The sequence below is a fragment of the Parus major genome, chromosome 12, assembly GCF_001522545.3.
Source record: "Parus major isolate Abel chromosome 12, Parus_major1.1, whole genome shotgun sequence".
Taxonomy (NCBI): Eukaryota; Metazoa; Chordata; class Aves; order Passeriformes; family Paridae; genus Parus; species Parus major.
In genome coordinates, this window is record NC_031781.1 from 20059437 (window position 1) to 20077843 (window position 18407).

The window sequence follows — 18407 nt, forward strand, 5'->3', positions numbered from 1 at the left end:
GCTGTGTTCCCCGAGTTCACTGACCATCACCATGACACTGCTCCTTGAGTGTCCCTGAGAGCAGAGCCCTGGAGCCAGACACAGGCTGCTGCCCCTCCCCTGCCCATGCAAAACAGCACCCGAGCTGGACTGACACTTTATTAAATACACCTGTGCCGCAGAGGCTGCTACTCGTTCTCCTCGCTGCGCAGTCTGGCGTTGGGGTTGGTGATCTTGATGGCGAGCTGTGCGGCTCTCTCCACAATGACCTTCCTGTTCTTGGAGGACACGTTGTGGGCAATCTCTGCACAGTACGACCTGTTGGAGACAGACAGTGCTGGGTTTGGCTCTGGCAGCACCCAGAGCCAAGGCAAAGCCCTCTGGAGCCATCCCACCATGGCAAAGCAGTGGAGCTGTCCTGCCAGCAGTACTTGGACACAGCTGAGCATGGGCACTGAACCATGACTGCCACCCCTCACCAAGCCTGACTCGCCTGGCCTGAAGCAGGAGCTCCCCTCCAGAACAGCTCAGCCTTTCTTGTGAATGACTCAGTCAGAGGTAGTGGTTAATTGTTGCTCTTACTACTTTATACTGAAAACAAGCACTGGGCCAGACTTGCACCCAGGTCTGACCCAGAGCCCCAGTTCTGACCCTGGTTACCAGCCTGGCACTGCCTCGCTCACCACTGTTGTGTGTACCTTTGCCAAGAGGATGAGATTGTCAGCCCCAAGGCCTCTCTGTGACCCCACCCTCCAGTGGCATTGAGGGTATCGTGATGGCATCTGTGCTCTCCAAGGCAGTCACTTCCCTCATTTCACCCTGACCGTGCCACCTCTCCCAGGTGGGAGTACAGGCCCCACACACTCACTTGTTGCTCATCATCAGCACTTCCAGCTCTTTCACATTGTGGACCAGGAACTTTCTGAAGCCTGTGGGCAGCATGTGTTTTGTCTTCTTATTGCTGCCGTAGCCAATGTTGGGCATCAGGATCTGCCCCTTGAAGCGCCGGCGCACTCTGTTGTCGATGCCTCTGGGTTTGCGCCAGTTGCGCTGCACAAATGCAGAGAACAGTTACAAAACGAGACCCCCCTGCACACAGCCGGCCTGAAGGCTGCACACACTGGCCTCCACACTCTCCCTGCCCTGCTGGGCTTTCCTTCACCACCTACACCAAAGGCACCCCAAAAGTTCTTGTCCCTGGGAGCCTGCAGCAACTCCTCACCTTGATCTTGACATAGCGGTCAGACTGGTGCCGGATGAACTTCTTGGTTCTCTTCTTAACGATCTTGGGCTTCACGAGAGGCCTGAGGGCAGGCATGGTGGCTGCGGGACAGAGTGGGGTGAGCAAGGGGCACGGCCAAGGCGCGGTGCAGCTACCCGGGCAATACGTGTCGCAGACTGCCTTCCCCCGCGGGCCACAGCAGGCCGGTGAGGGAATGGGTCTTCATCTGCTGAGGTTCTGCCTCCCGCCTCCGAAGCTGGCAGAGCACTGGGAGCTCTCCAGATGCGATCCTGGGAGGTGGTGTGGTGTCATCCCCGCGGCCCTGCGATGCTCCTGCCCGCAGCCCGGCGCACCGGACAGCGACCGAGACCCTCCGGCTCCGCCCGCTCACGCCTCAGAGGTCCCGGCCCGGCTCGTGACCGAGCGCTGCCCCGGGAGCGCGACCGAGGCGGCCCCGCCGCCCGGGAAGGGGCACGGCTGAGGCCCCAGCACCGCCCACCCGGGGTCGCCCCGGCAGGCAGAGGACTTGCCCCAGCCCGCGGGGGCCGCTTTCCGCGCCCCGGGGAAAAGATGCGGCGGAGGAAAAGAGAAAGGGAAGGAACCGGTCCGTGCCAGAAGCGCCGGGGGCCGGATGGCCCCGATGGCCGCGGATGGCGCGGCCGGGACTCACCGGTGCCGATGGCGCGTCCACCGCGGGCTCGGCCGAAAGAGGGAGGCGCCCCCCGCGCAAGCGCTTATGGGACACGCGGGCGGTCCTGGCAGGGGCGTGTGGCGCCGCGGCCGTACACACACGGCACCAGGCGCCGGCGAGGCGGCGCGGAGGTCAGGCCGCCGCCGCAGCGAGGTGGCACCGGGCAGGGAGGTTCAGTCCGGCGGGGGCGCCCAGATCGGTTCTTCCCGCCCAGTGCCACGAACAGCGTGCCTGCTATGAGGCTGGCAGGACCTGGTGGCGTCACACCGCCGGCCTGTGCCCGCCAGCCACTTCCGCCAGTACGAGCGGGCGGGCAGGCGCCGCCTGGCGGCGTGGCGGAGCCGATTGCGGCGGGTCCTGGCCCTCGCTGCCCCCGGTCCCCTTCACCGCCCGCGGTCCCCTTCACCGCCCGCGGTCCCCTTCACCGCCCCCGGGGTCCACAGGACCCCGGCACCCCCCGGCCCCGGGAACAGCGCGACGGTCCCGAGAGCGGCCCCAGCTCCCCGGAGCCAGAACCAACCCCGGGCCCGCTCCTCCCGGAGCGACACGGGGCCCGGCCCTGGATGAGACTGGGAAGGCAGCAGTAGGTGGTACTGGTGGGTACTGGGGAAGCGCCAGGGCCGGGCAGGGGTCCGCTCCCCCTCAGCCCGTGTGCAGCAGCTCGGAGATCAGAGCCCGACTGCTCCGGACCTGCGGGAGGTAACGGGGGGCACTGGATGGCTGTGCCCAGCGAGCCCCCAGTCCGGGGAGCTCAGAACTGCACTGCAAGAAGACACAGGCACTACAAAACAGGGACACATTTATTAAAAATCAAAGCAATGACCCCAGCCACGACATCATACAAATATTTACAGCCAGAACTGTGAGGGCACCCCAGGGGAGGTGGTGGGGCCAGGTCACACCCAGCTCAGCTCAGTCGATGCTCAGACTCTCCCGGTTCTCCCACAGCCACCTGTGGTACACATTCAACTTGTGGTCCTGTGGCTGCACCTGAGACACAGGGAAAACATCGAGTATTTACTAAAACACCTTAAAATATCTCATGGCTCCAACACTCCGTTGGTTTTCCAGTGCCAGGGGTTCAGTGGGCACAGGTGAGATGCTGAAGGACCCAAAGAGCACCACCCACCTCCTTCCATTCGTTGACACAGAAGATTCTGTAGGAGTCATTGCCGTACTTGCCAATGCCGTGCAGCTCGATGGGATACCGCCACGCCTTGCTCAGGTACTCACCTGTGGGGCAGGGCACAGCACTCAGCACCTGCCCACACAGACCCTGCCCTCACTGCCAGGACACAAGGAGCAACCAGGCAGGACCCTGGGCCACTGTCACATGTCTTCACTTTGGCACATTTCAAATGAAAACCACAAGTTTTAGGTGTTTCCTGGTGAATGCAGGCCAGGAATCTCCACAGGTTAATCTTAAAAACCTCTCAACAAACCACCATAGGAGTTTTAATCATAATCTCTCATAAAAAAAAAATCCTCCTCTGCAGGTTCTGACTATAGAAAATATCAAAATCAGAAAAATCCCAGCTGGAAAGGCAGTCTGCAGGTCACCAGAGCAGCCCTGAGCAGAGCCACCCCACAACAGTGCTGCAAGAAGGGCCTGGGCTCTTCAACAAGTTTCTGGTCTCCTGCAGAACACACTGTGGCTGGCATTTCCTTCCCAGCTCAGACTGGGATCAGCAGCTTTGCTTGTGTGACACCAGTGGATCCCAAATGCTGCACAGAATAAGTCACCAACCCACCCAATAGAGAACCCACAGAGCAGCATTTGGATCAAAGCTGTTTGTCTTTTGCCAACATAACCAAGATTGTTCTGGATGTCAGGAAAACCCACCCGAGAACCTGATGATGGTTTTGGCTCTGAGTTCATAGAGACCAAGAGGTTTGAGCAGCTCTGACATCTCTTTCCAGTCTGCAGCTCTGGCTACCTCAGGAGAAGGATACTTCTTCAGGAACTCCCAGAGCACTGGAATGGCCATTTTCCCTGGTGAAAGAATCTCGTGAGCAGGAGGCTGGGATGGAGTTCTCCTTCTGCACTATCCATATACTTTCTCAAGTGAGCTTTTCCAAGGCAAGGTACTAACTAAGGATTATTATTTCACAGTGACACAAGTTAAAATAAATTGATTCTTTCATTAATGCCATTAAAACTGGCAGCTGTTTCAGCCCTGTAACACCTCCCACCACTCACACACCTACTCCTGCTTCTCTACTTACCTGAGGTTTTGTTAAGAAATATGGTGGCAATGAGAAGCTTCCATGGATCATGGAAGAGTGTTTCCTGGATAAGATTGAAAGGAGAACGTGGAGGAGTCCATTTTCTGAGGGCCTTCCTTCTGGGTGGGCTGGGGGCTGTACAGGGGCAACACAGGAATATTTATTAGAAAGGAAAAGACAGCTTTACCTATTTAATGAAAAAAAAAAATAATTAAAATGAAGACCTCTGAAGCATTTTTGTGGAGGCACTGTGCATAGATGGAGCCATGGCAGTTCCCACACAGCCTGTACAGGGCTGCAGGGGACTGTGTCCCACTCGGCACAGCTGCAGCCAGTGTAAAGCTGCAAGGAATTTTCCACATCATCACTTGATCCTGAGCCATCCTATTCCTTCCCCATAAAAAAAATGTATTTCCCTAAATACAATACCTTCTTTGCTGTATTTACTGGAAAAATATGGACTTGTTTTCCTTCTCTCCACTTGTGTTCGCGGGACAGACTCTTCTGTAAAGAAATAAAACTTCAGCATTAGGCAAAAAGACCAAGTATTTTGCTGTCATGTTTCACACACCATTTCCACTCTATGCCATGATGGACACAGAAGGAATTCTTCTCATGTACAGAACACAGATGTACCTTAAATCTCCTCCAGATTATTTTCTGACACTGTACAACTTAAGAGCTTGGCACAGTAAATTTCAGTTTTGAGTAAATCTGTATTAATTTAAATGCTGTTGGATATAAAGGAGATTTGGATGTCAGAGCAGCTTGACCTGAAGCAGAACACGTGGCCTCAACAGTCAGGAGAGGCCTGGGCACAAGGTGAGGATTGCCATCCCATTCTGCTCTTGCACACACGCACCTGGTGACATTCTGACTGCTGTGAAGCTTGTCCCGTCCCACGGCTCAGCATCCACCTCGGTGTCACATTTAACACTCTGCTCAGCCACATCCCCCGGATCTGGCACTTTCCCTGTCTCCAGTCCATAGGATTTCTCCTCAGACCTCGCAGCAGGTGTATCACTGGAGCAGGGCCCCTCCTCTGGCAGGCGACCCAGCTCCCTCTGTGAGCCAGCCACTGACCTCAGCTGTGCCCTGGACACTCCTGACAGAGTTTTCCCTGCATCCACAGGGTCAGCACCCACACCCTGGCTGTCAGCTCCACATGTGTCTGTCTGTCTACGGCCCCTCTTGTTCTGAACACATTCTGTCTCCCATGTGTTAGAGATTCTTCTCTGCCTCTTGCTCTTGGCATCACCTTGGTTCCTCCTTTCTGAGCCCTTCCCACATTTCCTAGTTTGGACACTTTTCCCATCTGTCCCCTTTCTTCTGGTTTTCAAACTCTCTGAGATTGTGCCTTCCATTACTAAGTCTGTGCTTTCCACAGTAGATGCAGCATCTTCCAGGTGTCCATTCCCAGCCTGGATGTTCTGAATTCCAATCTCAGCACCATTCTCTGCATGGAGCTCCTGCACTTTGCTCTGACAATCCTCCTTTTCCAGGTCAGTCCTCACATCTCCTGTGCCATATCCCCTCAACCCTGAGCATGTGCTCCCTTGAAGAGCTGTGAAATCAAAATCTGCTGCTTTCAGTGTTGTCTCCCCAGTTTTCTGTAAATACTCCACAAGTGCTCGTTTTGACCTCAGCTTCTTCCCTTCAGGGCTGTGGTAGGAAAGGAAAGTAAATTAGCAATTACTTTCTCATTCTGCTGCTCTTTGCTTAAAAACAACCCCAAAACAAAGGATAAAACCAGTTTTCAGGGCGATGTCTGAGCACATTTCTGTGGTCCTGCCAAGAAAGGCCGCACAGAGCTCAGTGACAGCCCCACTCACCTTACGAAGTACACATCGATCCTCCCGGCCGTCCTGCCCGCCCGCCTGCGCCTGCTCACCCGCTGCCACCCGCGCGGGACGGCGCTGGGCCCCGCCGGGCCGCGGTCCCGGCAGCCGGGGCTGGGGCTGGGGCTGGGGCCGGGCCGTGCCGCCGCCGCCGCGCCTCGACCGCCGCCCCCGGGGCTGCAGGGGAAGAAGAGCCCGGGTAAGGTCCAGCTGCTGGGGAAGCTCCGGGGACGGCAGGACGGGCCTGGCCACGGACGCACACACGAGCCCGGGGCCAGACCGACGCCGTTCTTGCCGCGCAAACCGGGCCCGAACCCGGCCCCGCTCCGCCCTCACCCGCCCGCCGCTCCCGGCGCCGCCATCGGCCGCGCGCCGCTCCCGTGACGTCACGGCATCGCCGCCGCGCCCCGCCCCGCGCGAGCGCGCCCTGCGGGGCTGACAGCGCCCCCTGGCGGGCGGCGGACCCGCGGGCCCCGGGCGCAGGCGCGTTGCCCGTGGCAGCGGCGGGGCGGGCGAAGCGGCGGGGAGCGGAGCGGGCCCGGCCGTGAGGGCCGGTTCCGGACGGTGCCGTGCTGAGCGGTGCCGTGTTGAGCAGTGCTGAGCGGTGCCGTGTTGAGCAGTGCTGAGCGGTGCCGAGCGGTGCTGAGCGGTGCCGAGCGGTGCTGAGCGGTGCCGAGCCGTGCCGGGCCCAGGGATGCGGGCCGCGCTCACCTGGCGCGACAGGGCGGAGCAGTGGTGAGCGGCCCCGGGCCCAGCCGCTGCCGGCCCGCCCCGCTCCGCTCCCTGCGGCCGCTCGGGGCTGTGGGGGTTTCCCAGCGCGGGGCCGGGCCCGGTTCCTCTGCTCGGGGAATGTGTGGGCGATCACAGCCACGCTCACTGTGCCGCTACCAGAGCTGGCCATGTGGCACATCTGACGGGCAGGGGATCTATTTCTATCTCCTGACACGCACTTCTTGCTTTGTTTGTTTCCCTCAGTATTTACGACCTCGCGTTCAAGCCGGATGGGACCCAGCTGATAATTGCTGCTGGAAACAGGCTGCTGGTAGGGAAACCTTCCTGTCTTCTCTCCCTTACAGCTGTAGGAGCATGATTTCTTTGGCATTAACCTATGAATATAACATATCTGAAATCCCCTTATCTCTGTCAGCGCAGCCTCACAGCAACATGCATATTAATGCAGGCCAATTCTAAAGTGTTCTGAAGCTTTTAAATATTTCTTACCAAGTTTTAAGCTCTATTTCCAAAAGTAATGCGATTTAAGTTATTTGTGTCATCTCGTCCTCTCGTGCCGTGCCCGAGGGTTGATGAACCTGCCCCTAGTCCTGGCACATAGTGCAGGGGCTGTGCTGGAGTTGGATTACAATCTCTGTGACAGGGGAGAGACTCAAACCCAAACCCGTGTTTTTACATTGTGGTGATAGGAAAGATGTGGGAACGTTCATCTCTAGCTGTTGGTGAGTCCTTGGGGCTGCTGCAGGAGCAGCTCAGGACCAGCTCTGCACTGGTCCTGCAAAGTTTTCAGATGGGGCAGATGTAGGATCTGCAGGAAGGGATGGATGGGGTGGAGGGATGATGGATGGATTGTAGAGGTGGAATTCATCACTGCAGGACAGCAAGTGTTATTTTCAGGGCTACAGAATCACGTATTTAGTGATGCTCCTTGGCAGTAATTCATTATGCTTAAACATCAAATGTGTAGAAAGATGTTTTAACAGCAAGACATAAAATATAAAAATAAAAGATACAGAGCCAATAAGATGTAAAACTTATGTAAAGCTGCCAAACCACCTGTTAAAAAATGTCCTTTGTGCATGTTATTTTCTAGTACTGACTTCTTTCTTTCTAATAAGTGTGACATTACAGAAAGCTGTTTCTGTGCTAGAAAGTGTTTTGTCTTGTATGAACTGTATGAAATCCAAAAAGCAGACACAAAAGAAAGTGCATTATCTATTGGTCTTCAGTAATTTTGTATCCCAGTCCTCACTCTGGAGGTGTTTTAAGCCAGGTTGGATGGGGCTTGGAGCAACCTGGATAGTGGAAGGTCTCACTGCCCCATGGCAAGGGCATGAACTGAGTGAGTTTTAAAGTCCCTTCCCATCCAAAGGTAGTTCTGTGATTCACTGAAGGTTTTTCTTGTGTAAGTTCTTTTGTTTGTATATTTGCATTGGTTTTTTTTCTCTCCTCATCTGAACAGGTGTATGATACTTCTGATGGAACCCTAATTCAGCCTCTGAAAGGACATAAAGACACTGTGTACTGCGTGGCTTATGCCAAAGATGGTAAATAGCACCTTGGGGCACTGTTAGCCTGGTTTGTGAAGTGCATCTCTCCTTTTTGTGATTTCCCACTGAAGATGGAGAAATGGGGGTTGTTCCAGTCGCAGCATGTGAGTGCTGGGGGTTTGTTCTTTAGCAGGTGCAGGGGTTTATTGTCCAGTGGAGGGTGTGATCTGCTGTGCAGGTGCTACCTGCACAAGTACCTGTAAGGTCACCTGTCAACCTAAGAGCTGTGGTCCCACTGCTCCTCCTTTTTGGCTTTAGTGTTAGGTTTAGTTGGTGAAGTGTATATTCATGGGTAGCATGAGGAGAAGGCTCACCTCAGAGATTCCTGTTTCTACTACTCATCTGCCTCTGAGTTTTATTCCTGTAATTCCTCTATCCCAGAACTTCCTGATCCATATGTGAAGGACCTTCTCACTGCACTCTGCTTCTCTCATGGTCTACAACTCTTGTTCAGTGAAACTCACTCTGTGGGCTTGGGAGCCTTCCTGCAGCTGCTGCTGTTTGGGTCGTGGGAGTTCCTGTGACAATGTACCAGTTGAACTTGTCACTGTTCCCATCAGTCTCCAGCCTGGGGCTGGACAACACTGGAAGGAAGGACTGGCTACTGGCAAGGCCATGGAAGGAGTGCAGTGCAGCCATTGGAACTCCACATGGCTAAGGAAGCACCAGCACATCAGGCACTCGGTGTCAGCCCTTTATTACTTGAGCCTTGTCGAGTTCAAGAACTTCCTGCTCTCTCTTTGATTGAGTATTTGGAGTGAAAGTAATTCTTGTATCTGTGGGATTTAAATTATCTCTAATTCCTAGGCAAGCGTTTTGCATCTGGCTCTGCTGATAAAAGTGTGATAATTTGGACTTCAAAGTTAGAAGGAATTCTGAAATACACGTAAGTGATGCTGTTCAGTTCTGTGCTTCAAAAACCAATTTGATTATGCACTGCTGCAATTAAAGAGCACAAGCTGTTAGATCTGGGAGAAGGTTCACTAAGGTCAGAGAAAAGGGGTGATAGGGGAGGGAGGAGGAAAAGAACAGCTGAAGTATCTGAATGAGGCAGGAAAGCAATTAAAGACATAAAAGGAAGTGGGGAACCCAGAGAAATTATGAATTTAGAGGGCTGACAGAGAACTAGGGAAACTCAGAATAGGTCAGAATAAAATGAAACATAATATGACCAGTCCTCTGTAATAAACCATAATTCTGGTTCAAAGATCAAATTAAAGATGGGCTTGGCACTTTTGGTATATTTCAATCATCTGGCTCTGTTTTCTGTCAGCCCTCTGAAGCAACAACTTCATGTTCTGTTTCCTGACTGCACATGTATCAGGAGTTTCTGTTAGCTGGTCACTGCACAGAGCCTGCACAAGCACACTTGGTTTAGGATTTGGATATAACCTCAGTCTTATTTCACAAACCACAGTTGCTGTAATCCTGATGGAATACAGTGAATTGTGCTACATGGAGATAGTTTTTACAAGGTTTAATACTGATTTACTTTACGCTAATAGCAGATTTACTTGATGTACTATAAACCAGTCCAATTATTTTGACATTTTCAGCTCACTTGCTGAAAGTCAGAAAATGGACATTTAAGAATGATTTATTAAAATCTGATTGTAACTTCATTCCAGGCATAATGACTCTATCCAGTGTGTTTCATACAATCCTCTCACTCATCAGTTGGCATCCTGCTCATCTGGGGATTTTGGTATGTCTTCTCCCTTGAACTTTTCCATTGAGACAATGAATTCCATTACAGCTGGATAGCTAAGCTAACCACAGATAGGTACAGCTCTGTAACTCCATGTTCACAAAGCTACCTAATATTCAGTGACACTGGATTCTGATTTAAATCACTTAAACTCAGTGGGAAGGGGCAGTGTAGCAAGGATCAAGTGTGCTGCAGTGTTACTGGATTTTTTTACAGAGACCACCTCTGTTAGTTAGATGGATTTTTCCCATTTAATAATAAATAATATGTATTTAAACATCGTTCTAGCAGTGGACAAGACTTTGATGCCTCCAAAATCCCAGCTGAGTCCCCTGACAGTACTAGTACTAGTTTCCAGTCTGAACACTGGTGCATACTTACTTGTCATTGGCTTTTTGTTTTCTTTTGTCAAGGCTTGTGGTCTCCTGAACAGAAGTCAGTCTCTAAACATAAAACAAGCTCCAAGATTACTTGCTGTAGGTAAGTTTTAAGGGCTATCTGTGTAATTTAAGTTGGTTTCAATACAAACCATTTCAAGTAAGACGGAAGCTTTAAATAAAAGGACTTTTTCCTCCTTTTTCAGTAGCAAAGTGTTGGGTTATGCTTGGTCCTATTTATGACCAAATCCTTCTGAAGGCATCAGAGACATACTCTGGTCTTTAGCAGGTGTCTTAGGTTATCTGCCCGTTGTTGTCTGTTCATCTGTCTTGTGCAACAACAGTAAAATTAAGTTAGAGGAAAAATAATTGCAATTTTTATAGTTCATTCCCTGTACTGGTTGGTGTTTCCACCAGCTGAAGAAGGTATTACCTCTGTGGGGAACCTGAAGCAAAGGCTCAGGTTCTGAGTAACTGAAGGCATTCATCTGACCAAAGAAGAGACCAGAATACACCCTAGGGCCCCCTCTGTCCTACACCAGACAGTTCTGTCCAATCATATTCTAAATGTGGCTTTTAAAGCATTTTGGTCTACTCCCAGACTGCCAACCCCAAAATGTATCTGACTTAGCACATGCTACAGATACTGCAAGCCTTTAATTTATTATTTTACTTCTGTGTATAAGATAAAATGTTCTCTATGTAGAGCATGCTGCTGCTATAAATGTGGATTTAGATGCATAAACAAACCATAGGGTTACTAGCCACCTCCCAGAACTCCCTCTTAGAAATATGCTTTAATCTGCCTTTCCTGTGAGTGTGCTATATGCCATCCTGCCTTCCTGCTGCTTGTTTGTAGTAGTTTGCACTTCAGTATGTATGTGTTTTCTCAGCTGGACAAATGATGGCCAGTACCTTGCTCTGGGGATGTTCAACGGCATTGTCAGCATAAGGAACAAAAATGGTGATGAGAAAGTGAAAATAGAGAGGCCAGGGGGCTCTTCCTCTCCAATATGGTCAATTTGTTGGAATCCTTCCAGGTAAATAATTTCTTCCTACCTTTATTTCATGCTGAATAGATAATTCTTGGCTCATTGATTGCTCATTTTATCCCTGCTGGAACAGATTAATGCCGTATGTGTTACCTTCTTTAAGTGATTATGGTTTTGGCTTTGCTGCCAGTCTTCAACTGAATGGAGAACCTGGGAACAAGTTACCTTTAGAATGGCAAAGCCCTTTGAGACATCAAATCCAACCATTCCCATAGCTCTGCCAAGGCCACCACTAACACCTGTCCCCAAGTGCCACATCCACAGGGCTTTAAATCCCTGCAGGAACTGGGATTTGACCACCTCCCTGGGCAGCTGTGCCAGGGCTAGACAACCCTTTCAGGGAAGAAATGTTCCCAGAATCCAACCTAAACCTTCCCTGGCACAGCTTGAGACCATTTCTTCTTGTTGTGCTCATGTTCCCTGGGAGCAGAGCCTGGCTCCCCCACCTCAAGCTTTGGGTTATTCCAGTAGGGGAGTCTCGTTTTGATTTTGTGTCCCCAAGTTGTTTTCCACAGGTTTAAATGACAAACTGCCATCCTTTCAGTTTGTGACTTTTAAAAAATAACGTGAAGTGAATTCTGCTATTCTGCTTGGTTCTGTTGCTCTAAGAAATTTGTTAATAAATTGCTGTAGAATTACTTTTTTTTTTTTTTTTTTTTTTCAGAGATGAACGCAATGACATTTTAGCTGTGGCAGACTGGGGTCAGAAGCTTTCCTTTTACCACCTGAGTGGCAAGCAGGTATGTCTTGCAGAGTTTATTCAAGAGTCACAGGGTATTTTTGGTTCTGTTTCATGTCCTACAGTCAAAATGTTTATATGCTGTTGCTTTATTCATTACATTAAAGGTCTTCTGTTTTCCCAGCCTTTTAACCATTACTCCTTCAGCTGTTGTTTCTCACATAGCAGCTCATCTGCTGTCTTGCAGTTCTTCCATTAAAGCCCTTACAACCCTGCTGACTCCTGTGACACTGTTCACTGGTTTGTAGAGAACATCTCTGTAGGTTTTTTCAGCTGGTTAGAGGGGTTTTGTGAGTTGTTGCATTCTGAGCAGAATGGTTTGGGACTGGAGGGATTCTTGGATGTATTTTAGAACTGCCTTTGGGAATCTTAGTAGAGCCAATGGTTCTGGGTGTTGAAAAGCCATGCATGGAGGAGATTAATGGTATCAGTGATAGCACTTGTTGCCTTCAGGAAAGATGAAATTATCCTTTTGTTAATGCTTTTGGTTGAGGTTTTGTTTTATTTTCCCTTGTAGATTGGGAAGGACAGAGTACTCAATTTTGACCCATGCTGCATCAGCTACTTTACTAAAGGAGAGTATCTCTTGCTGGGAGGTTCAGATAGACAGGTTTCTCTCTTCACGAGGGATGGGGTACGCCTGGGCACCGTGGGAGAGCAGAGCAGCTGGGTGTGGACCTGCAAAGTTAAACCAGACTCCAACTACGTGGTAAGTAGGGATGTTTTTCTAACATTTTCACAGGGAATTTGTTACTTAAAGTAAGATCATACATTTTCAGCTGAGTTGCTTGGACATTCCTACCAAGGCAGTAGAACCTCAGCAGTGTCTCAGGAGGTCCTAGAACTGCCTCTGGAATTACAAATATCCCACAGAAGTAAAACCTGAGCTGTAAGAAAGATGTAAGGAGCATAACACCTGCTCTGAAGTGGTAAGGCATTCGCTGCATTTTGATTGAAAAAGAAGGAAAAATAATTTAAAATATCAGCTAATAACTAATGGAATTGACCTAATTAATTTCATGATGGGAAGAAAATACTTACAGGGCAACTGTCAGCCCAAAATGCTCCACTCTTGAGTCCTGTACAAGTGGGAAGAGAATTAAAGCAAACTTAAAAATAAACAAACACACCCCCTCCACAAAAAATCTAACCCAAAACCCAACCAAACAAAGCCAAGGCCCCCAGCCAGGATGGTGGTCTCCATGGTCTGTGGGAAGATCAGTCCTCATTCTGCATTGCACTTGTACCATGGTTAAATCTGAGTCAGCTGTAACTGGTGTCTGTCTATTCATTGTGCAGCAAAAGGGACATGGTGTTCATATAAACACCACACGCTCTGCCAGCTCTCACCTGTATGTACCAATTAACTAAAATGATTCCCTTCTTGTGTTCAGGCAGTAGGGTGTCAGGATGGAACAATCTCCTTCTACCAGCTGATTTTCAGCACTGTCCACGGCCTCTATAAAGATCGCTACGCCTACAGGGACAACATGACCGATGTTATTGTCCAGCACCTCATCACAGAACAAAAAGGTAATTCCACACTTGCAGGTAGGCCAAAGCTTCATGCAGTTTGTTTTAATTAATACCCATCAGGACACTTGGAATGTGTGCTGCATCTACCTGACAGGCTGTGGTCTCTTGGACAGTCAAACCGTGTGGAACGGACTGTGCACGAGGAGAGTGCCAACTTGGAGTGTGCAAGCTCAGCACTGACAAGTTTAATGGAAGATGTGGGGATTGGCAAAGAGACTGGGAGGGACAAGGGCTCTTAAAATAAGATTTTAATCTTTGAAAATGAGATAAAAATACTATGTGTTATATTTAGCTTTTATATTTCTTACTTGTAACGTCAAGCATTTGTGCTTATTTTGTTTCTTCATTTCTCTGGCTTTTTATGGCAAGGATTCGAAGTACTGCTCCAGAATGTGCTGTTCATAGAGGGTGGTAAACTGTGACAGGGATAGGAGATTATGTAGATGCAGAGCAGCAAACATATCTGAGCAGGAATATGCTTGAATTTTAGAGGTGCTCTAGGGAGATTCATTTTTAGTCTATTAGTTCTTTGACTTCTGTATATTATTTTTGTGTCAGCTTACACTTTATCATTTTGGTGTCTTTTGTTTCTAGTTAGGATAAAAGGCAGAGAGCTTGTGAAGAAAATTGCAATCTACAAAAACAGATTAGCCATCCAGATGCCAGAGAAAATCCTGATTTACGAATTGTACTCGGATGACTCTGCAGATATGTACTATCGGGTGAAGGAAAAGATCATAAAGAAATTTGAATGTAACTTGCTGGTGGTCTGTTCAGATCACATTATTTTATGCCAGGTATGTGCCTTAAAAGCTAGAGTAGTCCTGGGGTGTGTTCAGTGCTCAAGGCAGCTGTCCCAGTCCCTGGCTGGCAGGACGTGGCTGTGCTGTGGAACCTGCTGCAGCACTTGCCAAGGCAGCCCTGCTGTGCCCTGCAGAGCTCAGGGGACTGCTTCAGTGAAACAGGCTCTATAGTGAATTTGATAAATTAGCACAGGATCCAAGGGTACTTTTGGGTGGAAGAGTACAACTGGCAAAAGATTGGGGATGTCTGTTTTTGTTTGCTCACAGGATTGGAAAATCTTAAAGAATTCACCCATTAAATTGAGTATTTGACTTTATGATTTCTAAATGTGGAAGGAGACACACCTGCTAGTATAGGTATAGACATCACACATCAGACACAGATTTTTGTCTTCACCTCCAGGCTATGCTTTATCTCTTACTGTGTCCTTAGGAGAAGAGATTGCAATGCCTCTCATTTAGTGGTGTTAAAGAACGGGAATGGCTGATGGAATCTCTTATTCGTTACATTAAAGTAATTGGAGGACCTCCAGGAAGAGAAGGCCTCTTAGTTGGTCTAAAGAATGGTCAGGTAAGACACATCATGTCTGATATTTGCCTTTCCACTGCAAATAAAGTGTGTTCTGTGCTCTTAGAGGGACACTTTAGGAGCAGCAGGCTCTTCAACAATCTAGAATTTTATTTGACAGTCTCATTTTGGAATTAAAAATTAATTACTTCTGTCTTTCACATTCTCTGACAGTAAAATTCATACAAATATGTTTAACTGTGTCTGGAAGTCTGTGGGTTGTTAGTATCAACTGACAAAAATTGAATTCTTGGTGAAGAGAGCAGGTTTGCCTTTAGTGGGGGTTGGAGGTGTGCACTTGTCTCCTGATGACCACTTGTGAGGCTGTGGCTGTTCTCTGGGTGTAGTGCTGTCTGTTCCACACGCCAAGTGACAGCTGCAAGTGTCAAACTGGAGTCCAGAGTTACTGATAGCAAGGAAGTTGAGATCCTGTGTGTCTTCTGTATGTTATATATTCCTGTATTAATGAAATGGTGTAGCTAGTGGAGAATCCAGGGTGCAGGACATCTGATTTGTGTGTGTAGGCTTGCGACCTAGAGCGTGTTGTAGCAGCCAGTCTGCTCAAGAGACCTCAGACTGGAAGCATTTCCCTATTTTAGTGCAGCTTGGCTCTGAAAAAGCATGCAGTTTCACACTTCAGCCAGCACTGAAGTTTTTACCCGCTGTGCTGTTTCCAGTTGCAGGGACAGAAATGTCTGCAGTGACTTTGTTTCACATGTGCCTAGATCCTGAAGATCTTTGTGGACAATGCGCTGGCGCTCGTGCTGCTGAAGCAATCCACGGCCGTGCGCTGCCTGGACATGAGCGCGTCCCGCAACAAGCTGGCCGTGGTGGACGAGAACGACACCTGCCTCGTCTACGACATCCACACCAAGGAGCTGCTGTTTCAGGTGAAAAATAACACTTGTTGGGGCTTTCTAAAAGGACTGCAGGAGGGCTGGAAGAAGTTTGGCACACAAAACATCCCAAAAGTGTTGCTGTGCACAAATTCGTGTAACTCACTTAAGCTATTAATCACATCTTGTAGAATTTAACTGTGATCTGTTTATCAAAACCACCCTCTCAGAGATGGTGGAGTAGGAATGAGAAGACAGGAAATCTATGTGAGCAGTAGCTGAATAAAGAGCTCTTAGACATGTGACCTTTTCAGTTTAATTTAGAACTCTGCCCTGCTTCCCTCTGAAGCATTACAGTTAATGAGCATTTTAGTTTTATCATTAGTACAAACAGAATTAAAGCCTAAACATCTTTGTTCGTTGGGTATTCATAGGCTATAAAAGGAATAATGATAATGCTCTCTTCATTGGCAGTTTAGCAGTCACTTATTAATGTTGATTAAATGTTTCAGAAAACACTGGATAGCAAGGATGGAGTGCTGCAAAGATAGGGTGTGCAACTTCCTTTGTGTAGTGGACTAAGAAAGGATCAATTAAATGTGCCAAGTAGCAGTATGTTATTATGGAATTTGGTATTATGTTCTACAGATTGATTGTAGAAAAAACTAGTAAATGTACATAAGAGGCAAGACAATCATAGCTGAGTATTCAAATGTAAAGTATGGCCCTGTGAACCTGTTTAGGAATATTCTGGGCTTTAGGATATTGCAAATGTGAATAATGGGTGTGTGTGTACACATCAGGCTGTAATGGGTCAAACACTCCAGCTGAAGGAGGCGTGTTCCTTAGCAAAGATGTGATTGCCTCATCAGTTGTAATCCTGAGATGTTTTGCTCATTAGGAACCCAATGCTAACAGTGTGGCCTGGAATACCCAGTGTGAGGATATGCTTTGCTTTTCTGGAGGGGGTTACCTCAATATCAAAGCCAGCAACTTCCCTGTCCACCAGCAAAAACTGCAAGGCTTTGTTGTGGGTTACAATGGCTCCAAGATCTTCTGCCTTCATGTTTTCTCTATGTCAGCAGTTGAAGTTCCGCAGGTAATCCTTTAATCTCATTAAGTGTTGCTTTATATCTCATAAACATGAATGTTAACAAGTGAAGAAGCTTTTCTGAGATTTACTTGTATTTCATTACTAAAACGATTGCAGTTCACACTTTCTTCATTGTTACTTAAGTTACATTGTGTGATCTATTTTATTTTTGTTTCTTTGGCATTAATTAAGCTAACTTCCTTTTTGCTGTTGGTAATTGTTGCTTCTGATTCTCCCTTTCTACTTGCAAATGCACATAATCTAATACAGTGCAGGCTTTACCTCCTGCTGGATTTTTACTGTGTTCTCTCTATATAACTTTTCCCTGTTGTAATTTCATTTTTCTTGAATGCATCAAGTACTGTTTTATTGTTGCTTCATCTAGATGTCTTTAGGCAATATTTAAATGGACTATTTTAGTCTGAATGTATAGTACCTGTGTGGTCTTTATATTCAAAATGTAGGGATTGCCTTCCATAAAATGCTGTTTTCTGTGTCATGAGATGCAATAGAAGTCAAAAAAAAAAAAACCAAAGCAAAAAAAGAAAGTGGAAGGATTGTGACTCTGCATCCAAGCGTGTGCAGGATTTGCCTCTGAGAATCGATGAAGAAGGCAGAATGTCCTCTGCTCATAGTGACTAATGGACACCTGTTACAGACCCTCTGTCCCCTGGGGCTCTGGGTTGCCCAGGGTGGTTGGCAGCCACAGACAGGATCCCCTTGAACACTCCTGGCTGCCTTTGGCAAGCTGGAGGCACCGAGGTGCCACAGAATTACTGTGTGCTATCACAAAGGCAGCTTTTCCAAAGCTGTGCTTCTGGAGAGAGCGAGTACCAAAGGGTGTACAATTTCCAGATAAATTGATAAAAATAAAGCAGAAATGGACCTGTGTGATGCTGGGTGCATCCTTTGGGTTGCAGAGGCAGGTTAAGGCAGTGGTGCTGCAGTGCTCCCTGCTCCCTCAGAGGACACATCGCTCTGCGTGTGTCACCCTGCAGCAGCTGGCAGCGCTCTGCTGGGATTTCCTTCAGGCCATGTCCTCAAAGGCCCGAGTGTCTTCTGGGCCTGTACAGTCTTGGTAGAACAGCTTTGTCCTCGAGGTTGGGGCAGGAGGGTCACTTTTTTGCCCCTGCCACTCCTTCCTGTGTGTCTGGATGTTTCCAGGGATGTGTCACACCAGCAGTGGTGCCGCTCCTTTTGCTCTTGGCCCTTGAGAACTCACTGCTCCTCCTTTGCTCTGCTTTCAGAGTACTGAAAAAGCTCAGTGTATGTCATATTTGGCATGTTCAATTCCCAGAAGAATTCACATTCTTAACTACTTCCTAATATTGCAAGGAACTGAAGATTTCAAAATGGATGTGTTTGGAATGTAATTAACCCAGCTTGTCTAAAGATATGATAATGATCACCCCAGCACGTTATTCTGTCTGTGTACAAAATGGAGATGTTTATTTTCT

General features: G+C 48.5%; 4 protein-coding genes and 1 non-coding gene across 8 annotated transcripts in view; 2 read left to right on the top strand and 3 right to left on the bottom strand.

The window, feature by feature from the left end:
- Positions 1-122: 122 nt before the first annotated feature.
- On the bottom strand, positions 123-2192 carry RPL32 (ribosomal protein L32). The gene is made up of 4 exons (XM_015640800.1): positions 1872-2192; positions 1202-1302; positions 848-1029; positions 123-297 (listed from the first exon to the last, which is right to left on the bottom strand). The coding sequence occupies exons 2-4, from the start codon at positions 1295-1297 to the stop codon at positions 168-170; spliced, it is 408 nt and encodes a 135-aa protein (XP_015496286.1). The 5' UTR covers positions 1298-1302; positions 1872-2192; the 3' UTR covers positions 123-167.
- LOC117245086 lies at positions 1366-1501 on the bottom strand. Its single transcript, XR_004499290.1, has one exon. It is a non-coding gene; the product is annotated as a small nucleolar RNA SNORA7 (small nucleolar RNA).
- LOC107210128 (proline-rich protein 2-like) lies at positions 1529-2479 on the top strand. Its single transcript, XM_015640508.1, has one exon. It carries the CDS (start codon positions 1529-1531, stop codon positions 2477-2479), a length of 951 nt encoding a protein of 316 aa, XP_015495994.1.
- Positions 2480-2674: 195 nt separating this feature from the next.
- On the bottom strand, positions 2675-6288 carry MBD4 (methyl-CpG binding domain 4, DNA glycosylase; the record flags this gene model as incomplete). Its single annotated transcript, XM_033517545.1, has 7 exons — positions 2675-2882; positions 3022-3125; positions 3736-3885; positions 4119-4253; positions 4548-4622; positions 4981-5780; positions 5951-6288. Coding segments are annotated over 7 exons (1680 nt in total), but the record flags the coding sequence as incomplete, so codon positions are not given.
- Positions 6289-6476: 188 nt separating this feature from the next.
- IFT122 (intraflagellar transport 122) overlaps positions 6477-18407 on the top strand; it is a 30274-nt gene continuing 18343 nt past the window's right edge. For 2 of the 4 annotated variants that reach the window (XM_015640785.2, XM_015640787.2), the window contains exons 1-14: positions 6480-6691; positions 6932-6998; positions 8151-8235; positions 9046-9124; positions 9867-9943; positions 10360-10426; positions 11217-11363; positions 12040-12115; positions 12632-12823; positions 13509-13647; positions 14245-14447; positions 14887-15024; positions 15747-15911; positions 16759-16956. In XM_015640785.2, coding sequence (XP_015496271.1) covers positions 6651-6691; positions 6932-6998; positions 8151-8235; positions 9046-9124; positions 9867-9943; positions 10360-10426; positions 11217-11363; positions 12040-12115; positions 12632-12823; positions 13509-13647; positions 14245-14447; positions 14887-15024; positions 15747-15911; positions 16759-16956 — 1674 coding nt within the window. In that variant the 5' untranslated portion in view covers positions 6480-6650. Of the gene's footprint in view, positions 6692-6931; positions 6999-8150; positions 8236-9045; positions 9125-9866; positions 9944-10359; positions 10427-11216; positions 11364-12039; positions 12116-12631; positions 12824-13508; positions 13648-14244; positions 14448-14886; positions 15025-15746; positions 15912-16758; positions 16957-18407 lie in introns of all 4 variants that reach the window. The other 2 variants (XM_015640789.3, XM_015640788.3) reach the window with 2 other exon arrangements.